Source organism: Tubulanus polymorphus, chromosome 7, assembly GCF_964204645.1.
Source record: "Tubulanus polymorphus chromosome 7, tnTubPoly1.2, whole genome shotgun sequence".
Classification (NCBI taxonomy): domain Eukaryota; kingdom Metazoa; phylum Nemertea; class Palaeonemertea; order Tubulaniformes; family Tubulanidae; genus Tubulanus; species Tubulanus polymorphus.
In genome coordinates this window covers 9,866,260-9,888,220 of record NC_134031.1, presented here as the reverse complement: position 1 = coordinate 9,888,220, position 21,961 = coordinate 9,866,260, and the positions used below count along the sequence as shown (strand labels likewise).

Below are 21,961 nucleotides of genomic sequence, written 5' to 3'. Positions count from 1 at the left end.
GTGGGGGCATTGTACCACCTCATCTAGTTGATGAAAGAATCAACATCTGAATTAAGCAACAATATACAACGAAGATATATCACAAACTGAATATATTTTGCAATTGGTGAGCTTAGCATTACAAAAATATTGAAGTTGTAACAATAGTCAAAGATTACATCTGCTAAGAATACATCTGCTGGGCGCCTCAAAGACTAAGAGGCAAAAATCAAAATGCCACTCTTGGATTGGAAACTTGATTTTCGATTCCACATCTAACATCTAAGCGCGCGCGAACTTGCCACTTTTGCAGCCACGCTTTATAACATAAAATATAGTCATGACTATATATACGTATGTGTGTATGTATGAATGTATGTATGTATGTATGTATGTATGCAAGCAAGCAAGCATGCGTATGTAACTCGTAAGTCGCAAGCCAAACGTTTGTAGCCTCACGTATCATAACATAAAACATATATGTATTCATACAATTTGACGTACTTTTCCATAACGGAATATCAATTTTTTTAAAAGTATCTCAAAAATTATGTAGTCCACACAATTGAGAACTCAAACCCAAAGATTTCGAAGCGTCATGCTTAGGTTCATCAAAACTTTGATCCTAATCGCAGTTTTGAAAAACTAAACTATATTCATAACCCAGATGTTACTCCCCAATATTCTAACGATGCGTTAAAACGAAAAACAGGTTTTAACGATGCGTTAAAACGAAAATCTGGTTTTAACGATGCGTTAAAACGAAAAATGTAGAATTAGAAAAAAATTGGTGGCAAGACCGAGTGTCATTTTAATTCTTTTTAATGTGGCCCGTATCAGCGTAAGGCTGTGAAAACTGGGTTTCGGGATGGGTTTAGGGGCCAGTTTCATACAAGCCTCGGCTTTTTACTGCTCCCTCCTCTCTATTTCTGTTATATATACTGCGAAATAAATCCATGATTTTGCGTTATATGTAACTGAAATTGTAAAGGAAAATAAAGATGATGATGATGATGATGATGATGATGATGATGATGATGACAATGACAATGATGATGATGATGACGATAGTAATAGGGATAATAGGGGTTCAAGCCAAAGGTCGAACGGTCGAGCTCATAAAAAAAAATTTAAAAAAATTCTCGCACGCTCGAATTTATTTTTCATTTTTTACCCACTCGCCCCTTCGACCTTTAAACTGAACCCCTATTATCCCTATTACTCTTAAAATATTCATATATATGAATAACATATAAATGAATAACTTCTAAAATCAATTTTAATAAAAAATTTAGTATTAAAATGGAAGCAAATAAGAAGTACTAGTGTCCAACGTGTAAAATCAATATAGATAAATCCCAAAAAGCAAGGCACAATAAAACTAGAACACATTTAGAAAATAAATTAAATTTAAAATATAAAGATGATATATTAGAAACTAAATTAGATGAATTAAAGAATGAAAAAGAAACATACAAATGTGATACATGTAATCAATCATTCAGTGATAAAAGATATTATAAAGAACATTTAAAATCTAAAAGTCATATTAGAAATATGAATAATGATAACTTATTTTCATTATTTAACATTAAAAATTATATCTCAGCAACAAAGTTAGTGTATGGAAGAAAATATAAAATTGATAATATTTCTATAATCAATCAAATATTATCAAATGAAGCATATTTAATTATTGAACTGATAGATAATGGAATCAAAAATCCTAACATATTTAATACTGTTTTAAATCATAAAGGAACTTAAGATGAAAAAATTATGAATATTCTTGAAACTCCTTTCAATGAAAGAAATGATGATATAATACTTGCTAAAGATTACAATGATTTGATTAACTTAAGAATTGAAAAAAGACAATTATATTATTTCAATTTTGATAATAAACAAATTATCTATGAAAATTCATCAAATGTTGGTATTCAATTAGAGAAACAATGAAATAATACTAACAGTTAAAGTTATTTAATTTCTTTTTGAATCTTGTTAAATTCTATTCAGTATATTGTTTAACGAGAATTGACTAGAATTCAAATAGATTCAACAGGAAATTAAATTGTTCTTGTTAAACAATAGACTGAAGAGAATTTAACAAGATTCAAAAAGATATTAAATAACTTTAACTGTTAGTATTATTTCATTGTTTCTCTAATTTAATAAGCCAACTAACTAATATCACTCTTGTATTATCCTAGTCAAATGTAAGGAATCACAATATCATATTTGAATGAATTAAAACATAAATTACTTCTGTGACTAAAATTTAGAAGATAAAGCATAATATGTATTTAATACGTATTTGATACATTAATACGTATTTGTACGTATTGAATACGTATTTAATACATCGATACGTATTTAATACATTGATACCTCAACCCCCCTTTTTAACATAAATATAATTTACTCATTTTCATACATTTCAACTAATAAATTTTCAGCTGATTTAACAGTCAAGTTCTTATTTTGATTCATATAATTTTTCATCTAATTCATGAATATACATGTGATTTCACAAACTCTTTTTATTTTTATATCTTTTCTTGCATATTTCACAACACTTAATATTATTCAATCTATCTGAAATATAATTTGTTATCTTTCAATTGTGTATATCTAATTTTACAGCTATCATAGATTTCTAACAACTGTTTTATAGTATAAACTGAGAATGACCTGAAATCATAATAATTGATTTAATATTCTGTTGATTTTTATATATAAGGTGTAACATTTCTAATACCTTATTTTCACTCATTTTTATAGTCAAAATATATAGAATAAATTAAATCAAAAGATGCTGTTTTAATCCTCTAATTCTTTTAAATCATTCACTTTTTTATTGTTATTTTTTCTGTGATTGTTTCCATTTAACTTCTTTAATTTCTTGCTAAATTTTATATTTTCATTCATTAGATCTTTTGAAATATTCTCATAGTACAAGTAAAGCGCAGCCAATATTAACCCTTCTGCTATAAGATAATGCTTCAAATTACTACTTCCGGTTGGTATGTTGAAATCATCCATTTATTTAAAGAAAAAAATCAATAAATTGATAAATATTTAATATTTTAGAAATATTTAACTTTTATATGTTTCAAATCAAATAACAATTAAACTTACTACCTAACAGTTATTCATTAACTAATTTCTCCATGCTTTAACTACTATATATTTGAAACATACAGCTTAATCTTATTTCAATATATATTTATTATTTTTTCATAATTGATATGTTTAACTGTTTGAAAATGTTTTGATTTATGTGATCTTAAATATTTGCCGCCACAATAACAATACACTTTTTCATTAGGATTGAATTTTCTTAATTCATCATCTAAATTACATTGAACTGCAACATCTTTGAATGATGTTTCATTATCTAATTCACATTGAATACCAATATTTGATGAATTTTCATTATAGATAATTGGTTTATCATCAAAATTTAAATAATATAATTGTCTTTTTTCAATTCTTAAGTTAATCAAATTATTGTAACCTCTAGAAAGTATTAAATCATCATTTCTTTCATTGAAAGGAGTTTCAAGAATATTTATAATTTGTTCATCTAAAGTTCCTTTATGATTTAAAACAGTATTAAATATGTTAGGATTTTTGATTCCATTATCTATCAGTTCAATAATTAAATATGCTCCATTTGATAATATTTGATTGATTATAGAAATATTATCAATTTTATAGTTTCTTCCATACACTAAATTTGTTGCTGAGATATAATTTCTAATGTTAAATAATGAAAATAAGTTATCATTATTCATATTTCTAATATGACTTTTAGATTTTAAATGTTCTTTATAATATCTTTTATCACTGAATGATTGATTACATGTATCACATTTGTATGTTTCTTTTTCATTCTTTAATTCATCTAATTTAGTTTCAAATATATCATCTTTATATTCTAACTTAAATTTATTTTCTAAATGTGTTCTAGTTTTATTGTGTCTTGCTTTTTGAGATTTATCTATATTGATTTTACATGTTGGACAGTAGTACTTCTTATTTGCTTCCATTTTAATACTAAATTTTTTATCAAAATTGATTTTAGAAGTTATTCATTTATATGTTATTCATATATATGAATATTTTAAGAGTAATAGGGATAATAGGGGTTCAGGTTAAAGGTCGGAGGGGCGAGTGAGTAAAAAATGAAAAATAAATTCGAGCGTGTGAGAATTTATTTTTTGACGCCTTATAAAACGTTACCATTATGAAACCTAAACAATGATAACCATTCAGTCATTTTACAAACGACAACCGTAAATCGATGTGCAAAACGTCACAGGTTTATGCGTACACATACAAGCTATTTGGCAAAATATTATTGATAAAGATGTAGAATGGCTCCATGTGATTATATAATGAGCTCTGTTTGAACGTCGAAATGTTATATCGCATTGAATATCATGAAAAGACGTATTGTAATAGTAAAGGATGTATGATTATATCAGGAGCGGCAGGGATAAATAGAAATGATAAGTAAATCGGATTATTCGGTTAAATGGCGGATGTATACACGATTTGGAAGGCTGATATAAAAGTCAGACCCTGACATGGGGATGCTAGTGGAATGACGAAGCTATCTACGATCTGAGTTGGGCCGGCTTGAATTTCATCGGCGGCTACAAGCGGTCTATATAAAAACGTGTAAACATATAATTTCAATATTCAAATGTTTTAGAAAATATGTTCGATATTACACGTATGCAGGTTTCATGAGATTAGCAATTTATAATAGCATAGCTGTCATATATGGCTCCGCGTCCACTGATGGCATGTGTATACGGTGACAATTCAATTCAATACTTTATTGATCCTTATTACATTGAAATTCCGGGATAAAATTCCAAAAATCAATAAATTTACAAATTTTAAAATAAGAAAATACAAGACACACGGGTAATTCATACAGAATAACATGAATAAGTTTTTTAAATGACAATGTCTACTTCAACCCAGACTCAAGTCTAGGATATCGAGTAACAGCCAGACCGGGCCCCAGGACCGGGCTGGCTGGCTACACGATATGCTCAAAGTCATGATGAAGCAGACATCAGAAGAGCTCTTTCTTCAACCATGGAGGCAATGAAGTTGCAGACCAGCTTAGAGGCAAAAGTGAATCGAAGTCACAAGTTGACAATTTTTTTTTTTTGATTAGACCAGTCGAAGACTGTATCATCTACCCAATCGCCAAATCTCATAATTCCCGAAATTTCTTAAAACTTCGATTTCAAATTTGCAATTCCACATTAGCTTAAACCAGAAATTCTACATTTTTTCGCAGGCGTCAAATAATTTATTAAAGTTAATTTTCTTGTTTATTTTTTATGAGCTCGACCGTTCGACCTTTGGCTTGAACCCCTATTATCCCTATTACTGACGATGATGATGAATCCTATCCATGTTATAATGGAACCAGTTATAGTAACATCACTGTAGGGCCGACGAGAGGGATAAAGTTGTGTTTGTAGTACATAGGCATGGTAGGCTTATCGTACTCACTTAATACTTAAAACGCTGCTGTTACCTGTACGTGACTGTACGGTGATTTCTACAGGTTAGCCGTATGTGAGTACGTTGACGCTGAGACTTGCAATATTGGGATTCGAAACCATTAAACGAAAAAAAAATCCAGTTGTAGTCCAGTGATTTACCCACTGTGCCACAGAACGTACGTAAATGCAGGGTGGATGAACTTTGATTTACAAATAGCCTAGCCTCACCTAACCAAAACTCTATTTTTCGCGCATGCGCGTTTGCAGATTATAGGAACTCACGTACGGTTAACCTGTGGATATCACCGTACAGTCACGTACGGGTAACAACTTCGTACTTGAAATGGTATTGGCTACTATATAATAGGCCTATAGACAAATAAATACCGGTGGTAGGCTTTCTTAGCTTCCACACTTCACAACCGAACCAACTGACCAACCAGTATATTTTAGTCCCAGTATGCACCAACCGGCACAGGCCTAACACTGTTTGTCAACTGTGTGTACCGTAGTAGGCTATCGATAACCACCTGATACTTTTCTTTCGTTTGTTTTTCTCTGAGACGAACGTTTACCCACTCTAGTAGCCGACCGCGACTCAACGACCTTGATTTAAACTTGATCAATTCAAAATTTATTTATTGACGCTTTTGATTACATGAACTGATCAGCAATATATTTAAATGAAATAACCGGAATAACAAGAAATCAATAATATAAAAGAGGTAACAAACAAATGCCCGTAAACCTGTCGGACTCGCGAACGCCGAGCTCGTAAACACTTCGACTCGGACACTGAACTTTGACACTGAAATTGATTGTGGAGAAGAGAGGGAATAATTCGATAGCTCTTTCTCAAAAAGAAGAGAGAAATGTCGGAAGAAAACAGAACATGGCTACTAATTGAACGGGGCCAAATTTCCGATGTTTACGGCTCGACAGTGCCTTTATAACGTGGATTAATCAAAATCCCCATGCAGTATCTGTAGTTTGAAGTGAGCAGAAGGATATCATACGGATTGTATCGGCAACAGCGGTAAGGTAAGGAAGCCTTTGCACTTTAAACAAAAACTGAGTGGAAAAGGGGAAAAATAATAATAATCACGCGAATCTCAATAGGGTTTTCTGTGAAGAAATAGAAATCGCTAAAAATAGTGATGTTCCAATTGAAAAAACTTTGGATTATTTAGGAATAACAGAAATAAAATTAACTCCAGATAATATTACTTTAAATGACATTACTACGAATAATAATTTTGAATATTATCTTTATTGCAAACATCAATTAGAAATATTAGTTGCATCTGGATAATGTAAAAGTTTTATTGGTAAAAATATAACTTATAATGAGTCGCGATATCAGAAAATGTAGTGAAAGGTAATTCTAAATTATGATTTAAGATTATTATTAATTTATCATTGAAAAAATGAAGATGGTCATCATGATTTAGAAATTGTTGAATAAAAAATAAAGAAATGAAAAAAAATTTCTTTATTTTTTATTCAACAATTTCTAAATCATGATGACCATCTTCATTTTTTCCATGATAAATTAATAATAATCTTAAATTCTTCTAAAAATTTTAATTCAACTTTATTTAATGTAACCCATTTATCAAGTAAAAATACATTAAATTCACGCGTTGTATTTACGCTACAAAAACTCAAAATCTCTGATATTTTTTCACCATATTTATTTCTTATTTTTTCTAGTTTTGATATTTTTGGCTCAATTTCTTTTTGTAACATCAGTTAATTTTTTAATTTCAAACTTTTTTGCTGGTTTTATTTTGTTATTTATTGGTGCTAAAAATACTTTTCTGTCTCCAATCTATAAGGAACACAAATTAAAAGTGGTGGTGAGTGGTGGCGAGTCGACCTCTCGACCTCTTATCTGAAACCGTCATTTTCTAATCCGGAATACCTGAAGGGGCATACCGATTGCTGATCTCCTACAGTAGATTTCCAACGGTGTCGTCTGACAATAAAAAATCTTAAATTTAAAATAGATTGTGCAGTACATACAAAGAAAATGCATTATTCAGATATCGTTACATTTCTATCGGAATTCAACATTTCGTGTCAGAAACCCCTAATAACAAAAATAGATTACATTTACTAGATACACGTACGTATATATTCAAGTGTTTTTGTAAATAAATGAAGGCCACACGATGCTTTTATTGTAGGATGCATAGTAATGGTTTGAAACTAGTTCATTTCATTCTTAAAGAAGTTCATTTCTTTGTCCCGAAGAAACAGTTAAAATCACTCACCGAAATCATCCCATATTGCAGTTCGATTTCTACCCTGTTGCCGGTTCTAGCTTGGAATCGACGATACGTGTCAGCAGTCGTTATTTTAGTTCTGGTCAGTGTATTTGTATAGAAAAATTAACCCGAAATAGTTTATTTCTATTATATTATTTCTTGTAGATGTTGATTCAATTTTTCCGCTAACGGAAATTAATTCTCAAGTAGTAGTTTTCAGAAAAAGGCGTGAAAAGCGACATATTCTAAGTTGGACTTGGTTTTTTCTTGGTCCCATTAGATCCGACTTCCGCAAGGTTTACACAGTTACTAGAGACTACATTAAAATCTTGTGACGTCACATCTACACAAACCTTACAAGAGCGCTTCCGTAGATACATACTGAAGACGTATTTGATTTTAAAAACAGATTGTTACTTGGAATAAACAAGTTTTCCCAGTCAAAAGTTTTTAAAAGTTTATTCTGAGTTTGTATCTCGGAAGAAACTAGTTTTCTCGGAAGAAACTAATTTTGAGAAAAAATAAATTTCAAAGCAAGAAGCTAGTTCCGAAGAAATCGGGGATTGAATTTAAGTTCACACGCTTATGGAGCCCTAACAAATCAAAGCGGAAAGAATTAAAGTAGGGGTCGTTGATTGGAGGATGATGTCTTAAACAGGTTCAAGTTAACTCTGAGGATGTTACATTGTAGAATGATACTTCAATTGCGGCAAAATATGATGTCATTTAAGAAAAGGCCAAAAATCTGTTTTCCCTTAACAGCTATGGTAGAGGACGGATAAGTCGCATACGTTTAACTCGGATATATCCATATGCCGGTGGTTAATTTGGGAATAAGATAGTAGAGAATGACCGACTTAGACGGATTTCACAAGCCGGCTATGAGTCTATGCTTCCGCGATTACTAATTTGATTTTTTTACTATTTCCAATTATCATCGATGGTTGATATAGAGTGGTCCTATAGAGGAGCTTTACAAAACCATTAAACCCGATTGCAAAAAAGGTCATGAAAAAAATTACTTATGCCGCAAAATCCCACAAGCCACGAAAAGATGGTTAAAAAATTGCGTCTTTATATAAAACGTCTCGAAAATACTGGGCTCTAAAATTTCATAACAAGTTATGCTTGGTTGGGTTTAATCAGTAAGATAGTTGTAAGTAACCCTAACCCTTCACGCCAAAGACCTTTTGCAAACCCTTGTGTCAAATGACGCAATACAGTCGTCCATGGATAGTGCGTAAATACTAACACCACTTACGTTCATTCAGCTGCGCTGGTAAGGTGTAGATTCTCATCACGATCGTGATTTTTCATCCGATATGGTTTTAAAATCGATTAGCGCTTCTCTAACACTATTATTAAATCGTCAACCAAGATTTGTAAATAATTAACAATGTAAATACCCTCCGTAAGAGCAAATTATTTCAAAATTTAGGGATATCATGTATATAAGTGTACTGTTTTATTTTATTTAAGACAGTTAATGCCAACATGCATCAAAACATTTTTGTTTCACTTAGCATGATAAATGGAATCTGTGTACTTAATTTGAGATAATGACGCGTTTAGGAAATTTATCTACAAATCAGGCTCGAATCACTACCTGCGGCAGTGCCTGCATAATAATAGTTTATTTCATGCCTTTATGTCAATAATATCAATTTTTATCAATTAATTATATTAATTTTAGTGCAAACAAGTGCACCAGTACATAATCGATACTGATAACGTGCATGTGTGTATTACATTAAAAATTGATAGGAACAAGGAGATATTTATTTGCCGAATTTATTTAGGGAGCATCTCAAAAATTTCGGTAGTTGCTTCAATTAGAATAACTCGCGGAAGAGCGTGGAGGTGAAGGCCTCCCGCGGATTCGTCACGACTGCCGAATTATCGATTTATTGCGGTGCAATAAAGATAACATTGAATTGAATTGCAGTTTCAAATATATATATTACAAGCAGTAGATTTAACCGTCTCTCTTTAGGATGCTGTTGGTATTTTAGATATATTTGATTTTGTTTATATAAAGTCTATTAGAGTATAATAGGTATTCCACTTGTAAGTTTGCTAATCTATTTTTCAATTTAAAGTTATGATCAAAATACACTCGTGAGAATGTCTTATCTTTGTCTGTGGCCTCTCATTAGAAAATCAATAGTTCCAACTTTGGCATGTGTCTGATCGAGGGGGAGGGGGGGGGGCGTCGGGTTGAAACGAATTAGAAAGTTAATCTAATTGACGCAACTATTGACATTTACAGATGCTCCCTTACCGAATAGACCGGATTGATCTGGATAAACGACCAAAATTATTTTTTTTTACTGAAAAAAACTAGTGTATTCCGAGTGTATTCACCAGGGCCCGGTTTCACGAAAAAGTTTAAGCCTAAAACGGTTATGTTTTATTGTTGTCCTCATTGAAAACATGAAGTAACCAATGGCAATTACACCAACAATTTGAGTTTAACTTGTTTGTGAAACTGGGCCCAGGACGCTTTCGTAGAAACCCACTTGGGCGCAAATCTACTGCCGCACATTTTGTCGCCACCCTTAGAAATACTGTACGCTGGTACAACTATACATTGGATACACCACGGATATGTGTAAAAAATGTCATGATATACTCATATAGGCCAACTATCACACTGTCACAAGAGTATGTACCTAAAATTGCATTGAGACCGAATATCTGGGCAACAAATATACCACTAGTAAGAGCAAGCTGATGCAAAACACCCATCGCCCCACGTATATTTATCGGTGAAATCTCAGTAAGGTACATCGGCACAAGCCCAGTTTCAGCACCTGCAAAGAAATGGAAACTATATGTAGCTGAAAAGCAGCTACGAAAGCGGGTATTTTTCCTTTGTGGTTTTATTGCCCATACTAAGTTCGTCTGAAAAAAATAATGTAAAATCCAAAAAGCTACATTCTCAGGCCAGCCGTAGGCTGAGCCTATTACTATGCAAATGGAGCGAATTTAAATGACATGGTTTCCAGAGCTGAGAACCTTTGACTACTGTGCAACTGTGCATATATTTATACAAATCATTCATTAATATCCGTTCTCCAAAACACCAGGGAGCTGAATTTTTAAAAAGGGTCCTGTAAAAAATTTTTAAAAAGTTTTAAAAGTTTTAAAATGCCAATCAGAATGCAAAGACTCCTTTATGATAGGCTGAGCCGTTGAAATCAGCAGGTGTTCACGTGAACCCGCGGTATCGTCTACCGTTTTACTTCCGGATTTTATTTACAGATCCAAATTTGTATTTCAAGATCGATTTCTGTAACATCTCCGTGATAATTGGTTTTGAGATGACTATTTTCAAATACACTACAGAAAATTGACAGTTATGCAAAGTCCGGTTATTAAAAATAAATAGCTTTTTATCAAATCGATGGATGACCTTGATATGCTAATAAGCCATTTACTCAAACTGCATATTCAATCAAATTTCACTCAGCGAAAAATCCAATTCAGTTTTACTTCATTGAGCAAATAAAACTCATAAACAAATTCAAATCAATTTCGTTTAAGTGAACAAAATTAATAGGGAATAAGTTGTTTCATACCAGAGGTCGAAAGGTCGAGCTCATAAAAAAATGAAAATAAATCCCCGCAAGTTCGAATTTATTTTTATTTTTTATGCACATTCAACCTCTGACATGAAACAATATATATAACAATAATGAATAATAACATAAAAATATATATATTGTTTCAAATATGGGTTAAAATGATGAATTAATTCATTTTATTCTAAGTCTTGTTTTACTAAATCTAGATTATCATTGCAGGATCGATTCTTGATTTATTTTATTCTATCAAATCCCTCTAGATTATTAGAATAAGGACCTTCTAAATTAGAATTATATGCTGTTTCGTGATCGTTACTAAACTTGTGTCAGTAAAATCAGGTGGTTGTTCATCAGTTATACCAGGTTCGTCGTAAGTATCCATTTCATAATTATCTACACCTTCTATACCCTCGAATTCTATTTATATCATATACAAATTTAGAATTTAGAATATGATATTCCACCTGTTATAATGCCTATACAATTTATAGCTAATTTGGTATTTTAATGTGATATCTTATTATTACTTTCAATTATATCATGTTGAGTATTATCAGTTTTAATATTTTCTGATGTATAGTTATGTTTTATTTTAGAATCATTATTTAATTTTATATTCTTAGTTTTAGTTTCTGTTGTTTGTATATCTTTTATTATTTTTTTTCACCTGCCATTAGTTTTTGTGCAGTGATAACTTTTTCATTTATGTCGTTTATTCCAAATGAATTATTTATTCCAGCAGTCCTAATTAAATTATTATACCCAATTATATTCCCAATTTTTAATACTTAATCATTAGATATTATCAACAAATTAGGCCCTATACAATAATCTAATCTTATATGAGATTTTTCTTAATAATTTTGACTTTTTTAAATGTTTTCTGGAATAGATCGATTTTTATCATTATGAGATAATGAGACTTTAAATTGTTTCGGCGCATCAAATGAAATATCATTTTTTCCAACGATTGGTGATCTTGTTTCAACTTGAAATCCTAAAATGCAAATTTGATATATTATAATAGATTGATTTATTCTTTGTATACCAGGCTTTGTAAAACCTTTACCATTATATAAAATAAAATTAATCCAACATTTAATGTTATCGATATTATAATTATGATAGGCTACAACTCTATGACATCTTTAATAAATTCTCTTTACTTCAAACTGTTCGCCAACACCTCGTATTTTACCATGCGCTCTACAATCAGAATTATTTATATCTATATATTAAATTCATTACATATTTTGTAAAACTTAGATAAATTGATATTGTTATCCAATTCTTCAAAATATTTTGATCCCGGTAAAGGGCATTCTAATTCATTTAATATAATTCTAATTTGAAAATACGTGTGAAATCTAAATAAGGTATGAATGAATTATAATTCAGAATAACGCAAATTGTTTTATAAATTATTTAATTGATCATTCCAACTTATACCACAGCCTGTCGTTGCACAATAAACAGCACAATTTAATTAATTCTGCCAATATTACATAATTGGTTTTATTTCATATGTATATTATATTCATCCCGGGTAAAAGTAACTTTATACGTATTAAATATATTTTCCATTCTTGACATAAAAAAATTTCTTTCAGTAATATAAATATCTAAATTGATTAATGAACGCAAAACTAAATTTCTATATGAAATATTTCTATTAAAATCTACCGCTGGAAAATTATACTTAATTAATTAATTATATTGAAAAGCTTTTGGAAAACTATCCACCATTTATAAAATAGAAAAATTGATTATTTATAATCATAATTATAAATTTTTACTGATAATTAATTATTCATTTTAATATTTCATCTTGTTCATCAATTGTAATATTACCATTTAAACTAATTATATAATCTAATGTATTTTTAAATTTATTAATTTCTTTTTTATTAGATTTAATTTTTTCACTACTTTTTATATCTAATTTTGAACTTATACCGGTTAAAACACTTGATGATTAACCAAGCACTCCACAATTGAGATAGCTAAAGGTGTTAACGGTGAGAATATTGCTAGAAATGTTATTACAGAACTAATTGTAACTGAACCATCAATAATAGAATAATAAATAATTTTACTTTTTAAATATTTTTCTTTTAAACTTTTAAATCACTTTCAAATTCTAATATTTGCTTTTCTAAATATGATTTTGATTTAGTTGTATTGATATCATGAGGAATGATATTAACACCATCTATTTTATCGTCCAAATTATTTCATATTTTTGTTGTTCATTACTTGGTGTATAATAATCTGATAATTAAGGTTTGTACAAATGTATTTTTTCACGATTTGTTCCTGGGTTATATAAACTCATAGCTTCATCAACTGATTGAAAATCCCTATGCGATATTTTCTGATTATACAATTCTTTGTTAATAAAATCTATATAATTTTGACTTTTTCTCTCTATTCTTCATTAGCTTTGTTATATTTTTCTAATGCTAAATTATGTCTTATTGCTCGGTTAATGAACCATTTTTATCAATATGTTTAAATAAAAACCCCCACCTGCAAAAGCTAAATCGTTAACAATTGCTGCCCCTATAACAGTTAAGATTGCAGTTGCCTGTAGTTTAGTTATAGTATATAGTTTAGTTACAGTTTGGCTATAGGTTATTTAACTAAAAATTGACGTTTTTCATCATTTGTTAACCTTATCTTTATTTCATTAGAACAATCACTTTTAAAAAATCTAATGTTAAATCCGGAATCACTACCTAACTTGTGCCAGGCTTTTCTATTAATAACAGTCATTAATAAATGTCTAGGACTTGATTGAAGGTGTCTCAATCGTTCAGAATTATTTACTAGTTCAATATCATTTCTATTTCGAATATTCTCACAAGTTTTTCCATAAAAACTATCATTCATTAACTTAAAAGAGTCTTTTTCAAAATCTGCTTTTGATATAATTCTCTGAGTATCGAAATCTATTTATTTATCTAACCATTTCGATTGATTAAATTCAATATATTTATGTACTTTATTAAATGTCATTCCTTGTTTTGAATAAAATTTTAGACATTCTATAATGAACAATATAATTATATTTATTATTTTGTGTTAATATTAATTTTTCTGTAAATACATGATCTTTCGGTTTTATTTTTTTCTGATATTCACTTCAATAACTATCATCTACGGCTAAATGTTCTGGGCAATATGGTAAGTTTTAAGATTTAAATTTTATATCATTAGGATATTCTAAATCAACTACAAAGAAATAACCAATTGGAGGATCATCTTCTAACCTTATAATTGCGCTTTTCCAATTAGTCTTATCATCATTTTCAACTTCTGTTGATATAAAATTTTTCTATGGTTGAGGTTGCATCATTGCCCAGCCATATAAATTATTTGCGTCAATATATAATAATTTGTATTAATCATTTGCTTTAAAATACCATCTACCATCACCCTACTAATTCCACCTCTAATAGATTTTCAAACAATAATACCACGTCTGGTTCTTTTAATAAATCTAATTCTACTTTTGTATATTTTAAACCACATTGCCAGGTTAAATCAGGACTTGAATAACAATAACAAGGGTCAACATTTAAATGATTTAAATTGACTTCTCTAAACTTTTCAAATATATCGGCAAATTATGATACTGTATATCAAACATTTAATGTTCTATTATAAACTTCATCTTTCACGTACTCATCTTTTAATTAATCATAAAATTTTTCTTTCAATAATTTTGTTTCTTTGCAATCATCGTGCGTTTTATGAAATGAATAAGGTATTGTCTTTTATATCTTGATAATTAAAACTATTGTTCATCTGGATAATAATAACGCGTTATTATAAAATCATTGTCAACTTAACAATTTGCTAAATTATCTAATGAGCTTGCTAGAAATCTATAAGAATCTAAAAATCTAAAGCAACCACATTGAAATGAAATATAATTTTCCGATGTCTTAGCTAATAGTTTAAAATCATATTTTCTTACATTTGCATCATTTATAGCATTATATTCTTCTACTTCTCGATTGATAACACCTAATTTTCCTAATGGTTGTTTTATAAATAAGTGGGTATCATAGCCTGATAAATTCGGAAATAATATTGGCACGAAATTCACATCTATTTACTTGTAAGTTACCAATGCTCCACGATATTTTGAATTTAAATGATCACGAACTTGGAATTTTTTATCAAATAAAAAAAAAAACGTTTTACACAGTAACAACGATGAGTTGCATAATTAAAATCAACTTCATCCTCTATGGTCATAATTATTTTTTTATTTTTATATAATAATTGTGTAAAATCACTTTCTAGCTCAATTATTTTATTACAAATATCATTTACTACATCTTCACCTCTAAAAGAAATATATTGGCTTTCATATAATTCAGGATAGTTTGATTTCATATACATTCCATGCGTAGCAGCTCTTTGATGAACTTTTTAAATTGTACTTATAATTGGTGGGTCTTGTATTATGTCTTCATTTCGTTTATTTCCTTTATCCATTGATTTTAATAAATGCTTTTTATTATATATCTCTTTTCTATCTTGGTCAGTTAATTATTTATTCAACGATTCAAAATCTCCATATATTACAAATGGAACTATACATTTAAATTTATAGTTAGAAAATTTGAATTTATAATCTTTTTCTGTTGGCATTATTAATTTACAAAAATCATTATTATCACATAATTCTTTATTTTTTAATAATGCATCATTCTCTGTCATAAATTTACATTTTCTACATAGCTATTTGTTTTAACCACATATAATGTTCATTTTTATCTTTTTATATAGTATAATAAATCTATAACGTTTTCATCGTCATTTTCATCGTCAATGTTTTGTTAGATACAAAACGTCTAATGTATAATCTTTAATATTTTCACCTTTTGTCTCTGGTAGTTGCATTAATTCAAATACATTTATTTTTAAATTATCAACTTTTTCTATTTTAGTTATCATTTTTATAGTTACTGGGTATTGATTAACTTTATATAATGATTCATACTTTCCATTATCTTTTACTCTAAAACTATGCGTAATATCTTCTGTTGGGTGTAAGCAACTTATAATCGACAATAGAAAACATTTATTATCTTCATTTTGAATATTTTTAACTGCCTTTGATGTAAATGGTGGTTTAATATAAGATGATGCTTCAATATCCTTCTCTGTTGTACGATTTGAATTATGTGTAAACATTTTATTACTTTTTGATGTTTTATTTCTTTTTGTGTTATAAGTATTTAAATCTAAAAATATGATTTCATTCAATGATAAGCAAGAACCTTCATAACATCTTTCTTCAATATGACGTTTAAATTAATGAAATATTTTTTCTAACTTCTCTTTTATTTGTGTTTTTGAAATTATTTCTTCGGAATGTATTTGAATATTATAATCCATTTTTTCTTCTGACTTTATAAAACTTACTTTCCAAGAGATATTAATTTTTGGATATTCAACATCTGTTACAAGGTCCATTATTTTTTCCAATTTTTGTTAGAAATTTGAATAAATGGTATCATCTATTTCTAAAATCGGTTTTATATAATCTAGAAACATAAACAGAAGAAATTAATAAAAGAGCTCGTTTAAAAATAAGAGTATCTGCTGACTTTAAATCAGATTATTAAAAAGTGATATTAATGATAAAATAAGAATAAAGTTAGCTAATGATGAACAACATAATTTTATGGTAAGAAAACCTTTAGCTAAACTGTTTGGAATTAGTCCCGATGAACTAAAATCAAATGTTGATATTTTGGTAATATAGTACCTTTCACACATTTTTATATTAATTGCCATATAATAAATCCTACAAAAACATTCGAAGCAAATATAAGTACAATTTGTAATTCTAGGATATTGAATATTTGAAAGGCTGAATCCAAGAACGTGTCCATCGCACTTTTGAGCCCAAACGTCTACTTTTACTTAGTAGCCAATTGAGAACAATAAGCAATTAACGATATCGGCTACTTTTCAAGTAGTATACATTTCAAAATAGTCACTCTGAAATTGTATTCCTTTCAATTCGGTTGGTTTTATATAGTGGCTGTTTCGAAGAGTCTACTATAGAAAAGTGACCATTTTAAAACATCTGGTTTCTATAGTGCACACTAGCAGTAAAACTGTAAAACCACCCGTCTGTAAACAGTGACTTTGTGATAGTAACTCCTACCATAGCAGCTACTCTCAAAACACATCGTTCCTAAAAGTCAACTATTGAAAGAGGACCATTTTGAGATCGCTTGCCAGATTCCCTGTTATAAATACACTACAGCAACATATGCTTCAGATTTGCAGTGATACGTGACAATATAAACATACTCAGAAACTATTGTGAAATCTCTACTCACTGACATGCTATAGTTTTGGGTATTGTTCTATTTAGAGTGACTCAGTTAAGATCTGAAGATATTGAAGATACTCTTTGAGGATGTAAAATGTAATGAGAGATTCCCAACTCTAACCAATTAAAGTCGAGATTGGAGTTAAATTTGTTTACAAATTGTCAATAGTTATGTAGTTTTAAGATAAATTGAAATTTCCTTCTTTTCATGGCGATATAATTCAATTAAGAATTCAATTCTAACAAATGCAGCTATTTCAAAGCATAGGTCTGCATTCATTTTTGATTTAAATTCTTGAATTAAAAGCGCAATCATACATTCAGGCTAACCTCTCATTATTGAAATGGTAGTTTATTTTCAGCGGTAGCCTAGATTTCTTTGCATCTTAAATTACAATGTGCATTTCGAAGTGTTCGAATTTCCCTGAATTCTAATTTCGCTGAATCATTGATTTTTTCTTTAACAAATCCATGTGGATTTTAAACAATCATCTAAATTGAGCCCATATTTGATCGAATTTAATAGCAATAAGAAACTTTGTATGGTATTCAAGATTTCATTTGGATTACAGTAACGGCCTTTGGTGATCGTCACCGGGGTCATGAATGATGAACTCCCGTAATAGAATTTTAAATATGATAAAATTTGGTGAAACCGCAACGTTTCAACTGTTGACTAACAGCCATCATCAGGTGGAATGTAGGCATTCCTAAAACGGAGTGATTTAACTTTGATAAATTTCATGATACAAAATTATATTGTGGTATTTCTTAATTTATCTACAGTTAACGGATTAGAGTATTTTATTCCACTTCTTCGGGTTCTGTAGTCGTTTAGATCGAAAATTATTCACTTTCCGGCATGGAAGCAATTTACAACCATGTTGGTCGCTATGATAGGGATTCCCTATATATCTGCACCTTAAATCGGTACCTCAGTTGGTTCTAGCCCGCATTCGCTTCCAAATTCAAGTTTTGGTAACGTTATTCTTACTCTGAATGCACTTCTGTTGTCGAATATGGTGCCACATATTAGTAGTTATTATTTTACGACAAAGTGAAAAAGACGTTAGTTGGAAAAACAGATAATTGTCTTATAATTCAGCGAGTCATTGGTTCTTCGATTCAGCGAAGTTCAAACATTGTACATTTTGGCGTATTATTTTATTATTCAAATTAAAATATTGCGGTGCTAAGTTTATTACCAAGAGGTAAAACTTTTGCAGGCCAATGCAATTTGTTCATTCGTTCATCAATCACTGTCTAGTTAGCCAGTGTAATTGACCTGCTGACCGATAGCTGCTGCTGGGTTTTTGATAACCTATATAAACAATTTACTCAACTAAGTAGGGTAGTATGTGAAACTGAAATTACAGTCTATGCCCTTTTTATTAGTCGACATGGTCACAACATGCACCTGGATCCGCCCCTGAAATTAGGACAGGCACTATACAATACGTATTAGTATTAATGGATTTAATCCATGATGATGTTATATAAATCAATAGTTTTCCTATTGGATATTGCCATTTTGTTGAGCGTAATATAAAAATTATTAGATTCTTAGCAACTCAAAAACTTTGATTTTCTATTCACAGAACTGTATACAAAGCATACAGAGTTCTGTATACAAAGCATATAGGGTTTAATGGTACCTTTGAACCGGTCACGTATCACTGCAAATCTTTAACAGATGCTGCTATTTTAAACAGGAAATTACCAAGCCATCTCAAAATGGTCACTTTTCAATAGTTGACTTTTAGGAACGATGTGTTTTGAGAGTAGCTGCTATGGTAGGAGTTACTATCACAAAGTCACCGTTTACAGACGGGTGGTTTTACAGTCACCTCTACTGCTAGTGTGCACTATCAAAACCAGATGTTTTAAAATGGTCACTTTTCTATAGTAGACTCTTTGAAACAGCCACTATATAAAACCAACCGAATTGAAAGGAATACAATTTCAGAGTGACTGTTTTGAAATGTATACTTAAGGAAAAGTAGCCGATATCGTTAATTGCTTATTGTTCTCAAGTGGCTACTAAGTAAAAGTAGACGTTTGGACTCAAAAGTGCGATAGACATGTTCTTGGATTCAGCCTTTCATTTTACCATTAAGTAATGTAAATCAATTTGGAACACAAATTAATCATAATTCATCAGAGTGTGATTTTAAACCTTGCATTTCAAAATTTAATCATTTTCAATTAGAAATTAGAAATCATAATTGATTTAAATAACTTTCCTGTAATTTATGAATTAGTTATAAGATGTAAAGAATAATTTTTTCACTATATTAAAATGAATATAACTGTTGGACCGAGTTTATGTTTTGGTTTTGATTTTAACCGTGACAAAGAAATGAAATTTGAAATCAATGATTTGAACTCATATTAAGAATACTACTTGAAAATTATTTGATTATGAAACAACAATAAATAAAGAAAATTATAATGTAGAAAATATTACTGATTTAATTGGAAATTCTGTAAGATTTTATGAATTAGATGAAGATTTTATCATTAATGATCTAAAAACATTATAACTGAAATATATGATAAACATAAAAATAGTAATATTATAAATGTTGAATTAATTATAACTAAATTATCTAAATATTTTGAAATGGATTATATAATGGAGCATTATTATCAGTTGGAACTGTTAGATATACAATGATATTTAAATTAGAGCCCAAGAAGCACTATGGCGAGCCTGTCAGCTTTTCACAAAATGGCAAATGGTGCATTCTGTGGGTTAAATTTTTCCAAATACACTCCCAGCTCATAGAGTCAATCCCAGGCTAATATCGTGTTTTTATAAGTAGCACAGACAGCGACTGGAGCTGGCAAGAACAAATACCTCAGATAAATCTTTTCCCTTGGTCTTATTGATTAGGAATGCAGAATAGAATTGAATTTTCAAAAATTTGCTCAATAAAAACAAAATTGAATTTGCTGATTAACCTTGTTCAATAACGTAAAATTGAATTGGATTTGATATTTTTTGCAGAATAAAATTCTATTGAATTCGCAGTTTCCACTTGATCCATCCGATTTGAGAAAAAGCTATTTTTCCCTGACTGCACAATTGTCGATGATATTTTCTGTAGTGCAAATAAAAATATTCCTCCCAAAAACTAAATCAACTAAAGATTTCACAGAAATCGATATTGAAATATAATTTTAGAACTTAAAATGAAACCCGGAAGTAAAACGGTAGACGATACCGCGGGTTCACGTGAACACCTACTGATCTCTGCGGCTAAGCCAATCATAGAGGAGTCTTTGCTTTCAGACTGGCCCTTTAAAATAGATATTTTTGCGATCAGATTTTCGCGAAAAAGCTCTTTTAAATTTGAACGACCCTCTTTCAAAATTCAGCGTCAGGGGATGGAGAATGGATAATACTCTAATGAATGATTTGTATGAATATATGCCCAGTTGCACAGTCAAAGAGCCTTTACTCTGGAAATCATGTCATTTAAATTCGCTCCATTTGTATAGTTTAAGGCTGGCTTAAAAAGTATTGAAAATAGGAAATATTAATGTCGATAGATTTTATATAAATGATATTTTAAAATCAACATTAGCAGTTACTTTATATAATTTAACAATTGATTATTTATTAAATGACGTTTTCAGATCAGAGTGCGAGAGGTCGACAAATCACTCATCACCACAAGTAATATTTTTCCTTATAAATGGGAGACAGTGAGTTCCAGAAAGAAAAAATTGATGTTAATAAAAATCAATATTATTGTCCATATTGTAAAAAAAATACATCGATGAATCTAAAAAATCTGGATACGAAAAAACTGTAAATCATTGAAAAAAATGTTATAGATTTTGAGACACCAGAAAATTCCAATGAAAGAAAAGAACAATTAGAAAATATGAAAAAAGATGAAATTAAATGTTATGTTTGTAATGAATTTATAGCAAAAAGGAATTATAAAAGACATCTCGAATCACAAAAACACCAAAAAAATTTAAATAAAAATAATTTAGGAACAGAATATTTTGATGATAAACCTCAACAAGTAATAAAACCAGCTTCAAAAACTAAATCTATTCCAAATAAACCTCACATGGAAAATGTTAGAAATTATATTGATTCACTAGAAATAAAAGATACAATTGAAATTTTAGAAACATTACGTAGTAAAATTGTATTGATTCACTAGAAATAAAAGATACAATTGAAATTTTAGAAACATTACGTAG

General features: G+C 29.6%; 1 protein-coding gene across 4 annotated transcripts in view; it reads right to left on the bottom strand.

Moving 5' to 3' along the window:
- The window catches only part of LOC141908776 (solute carrier family 2, facilitated glucose transporter member 1-like), a 139,562-nt gene that overhangs the window by 58,666 nt on the left and 58,935 nt on the right, over positions 1-21,961 (bottom strand). For 3 of the 4 annotated variants that reach the window (XR_012619633.1, XM_074798972.1, XM_074798971.1), the window contains exon 5: positions 10,459-10,599. The exons of the other annotated variant lie outside the window; for it this stretch is intronic. Coding sequence is in view for 2 of the 3 variants with exons in the window: in XM_074798972.1 (XP_074655073.1) it covers positions 10,459-10,599 (141 nt within the window). In the remaining variant the exon portion in view is untranslated. The remainder of the gene's footprint in view (positions 1-10,458; positions 10,600-21,961) is intronic. 4 annotated transcript variants of the gene reach the window in all.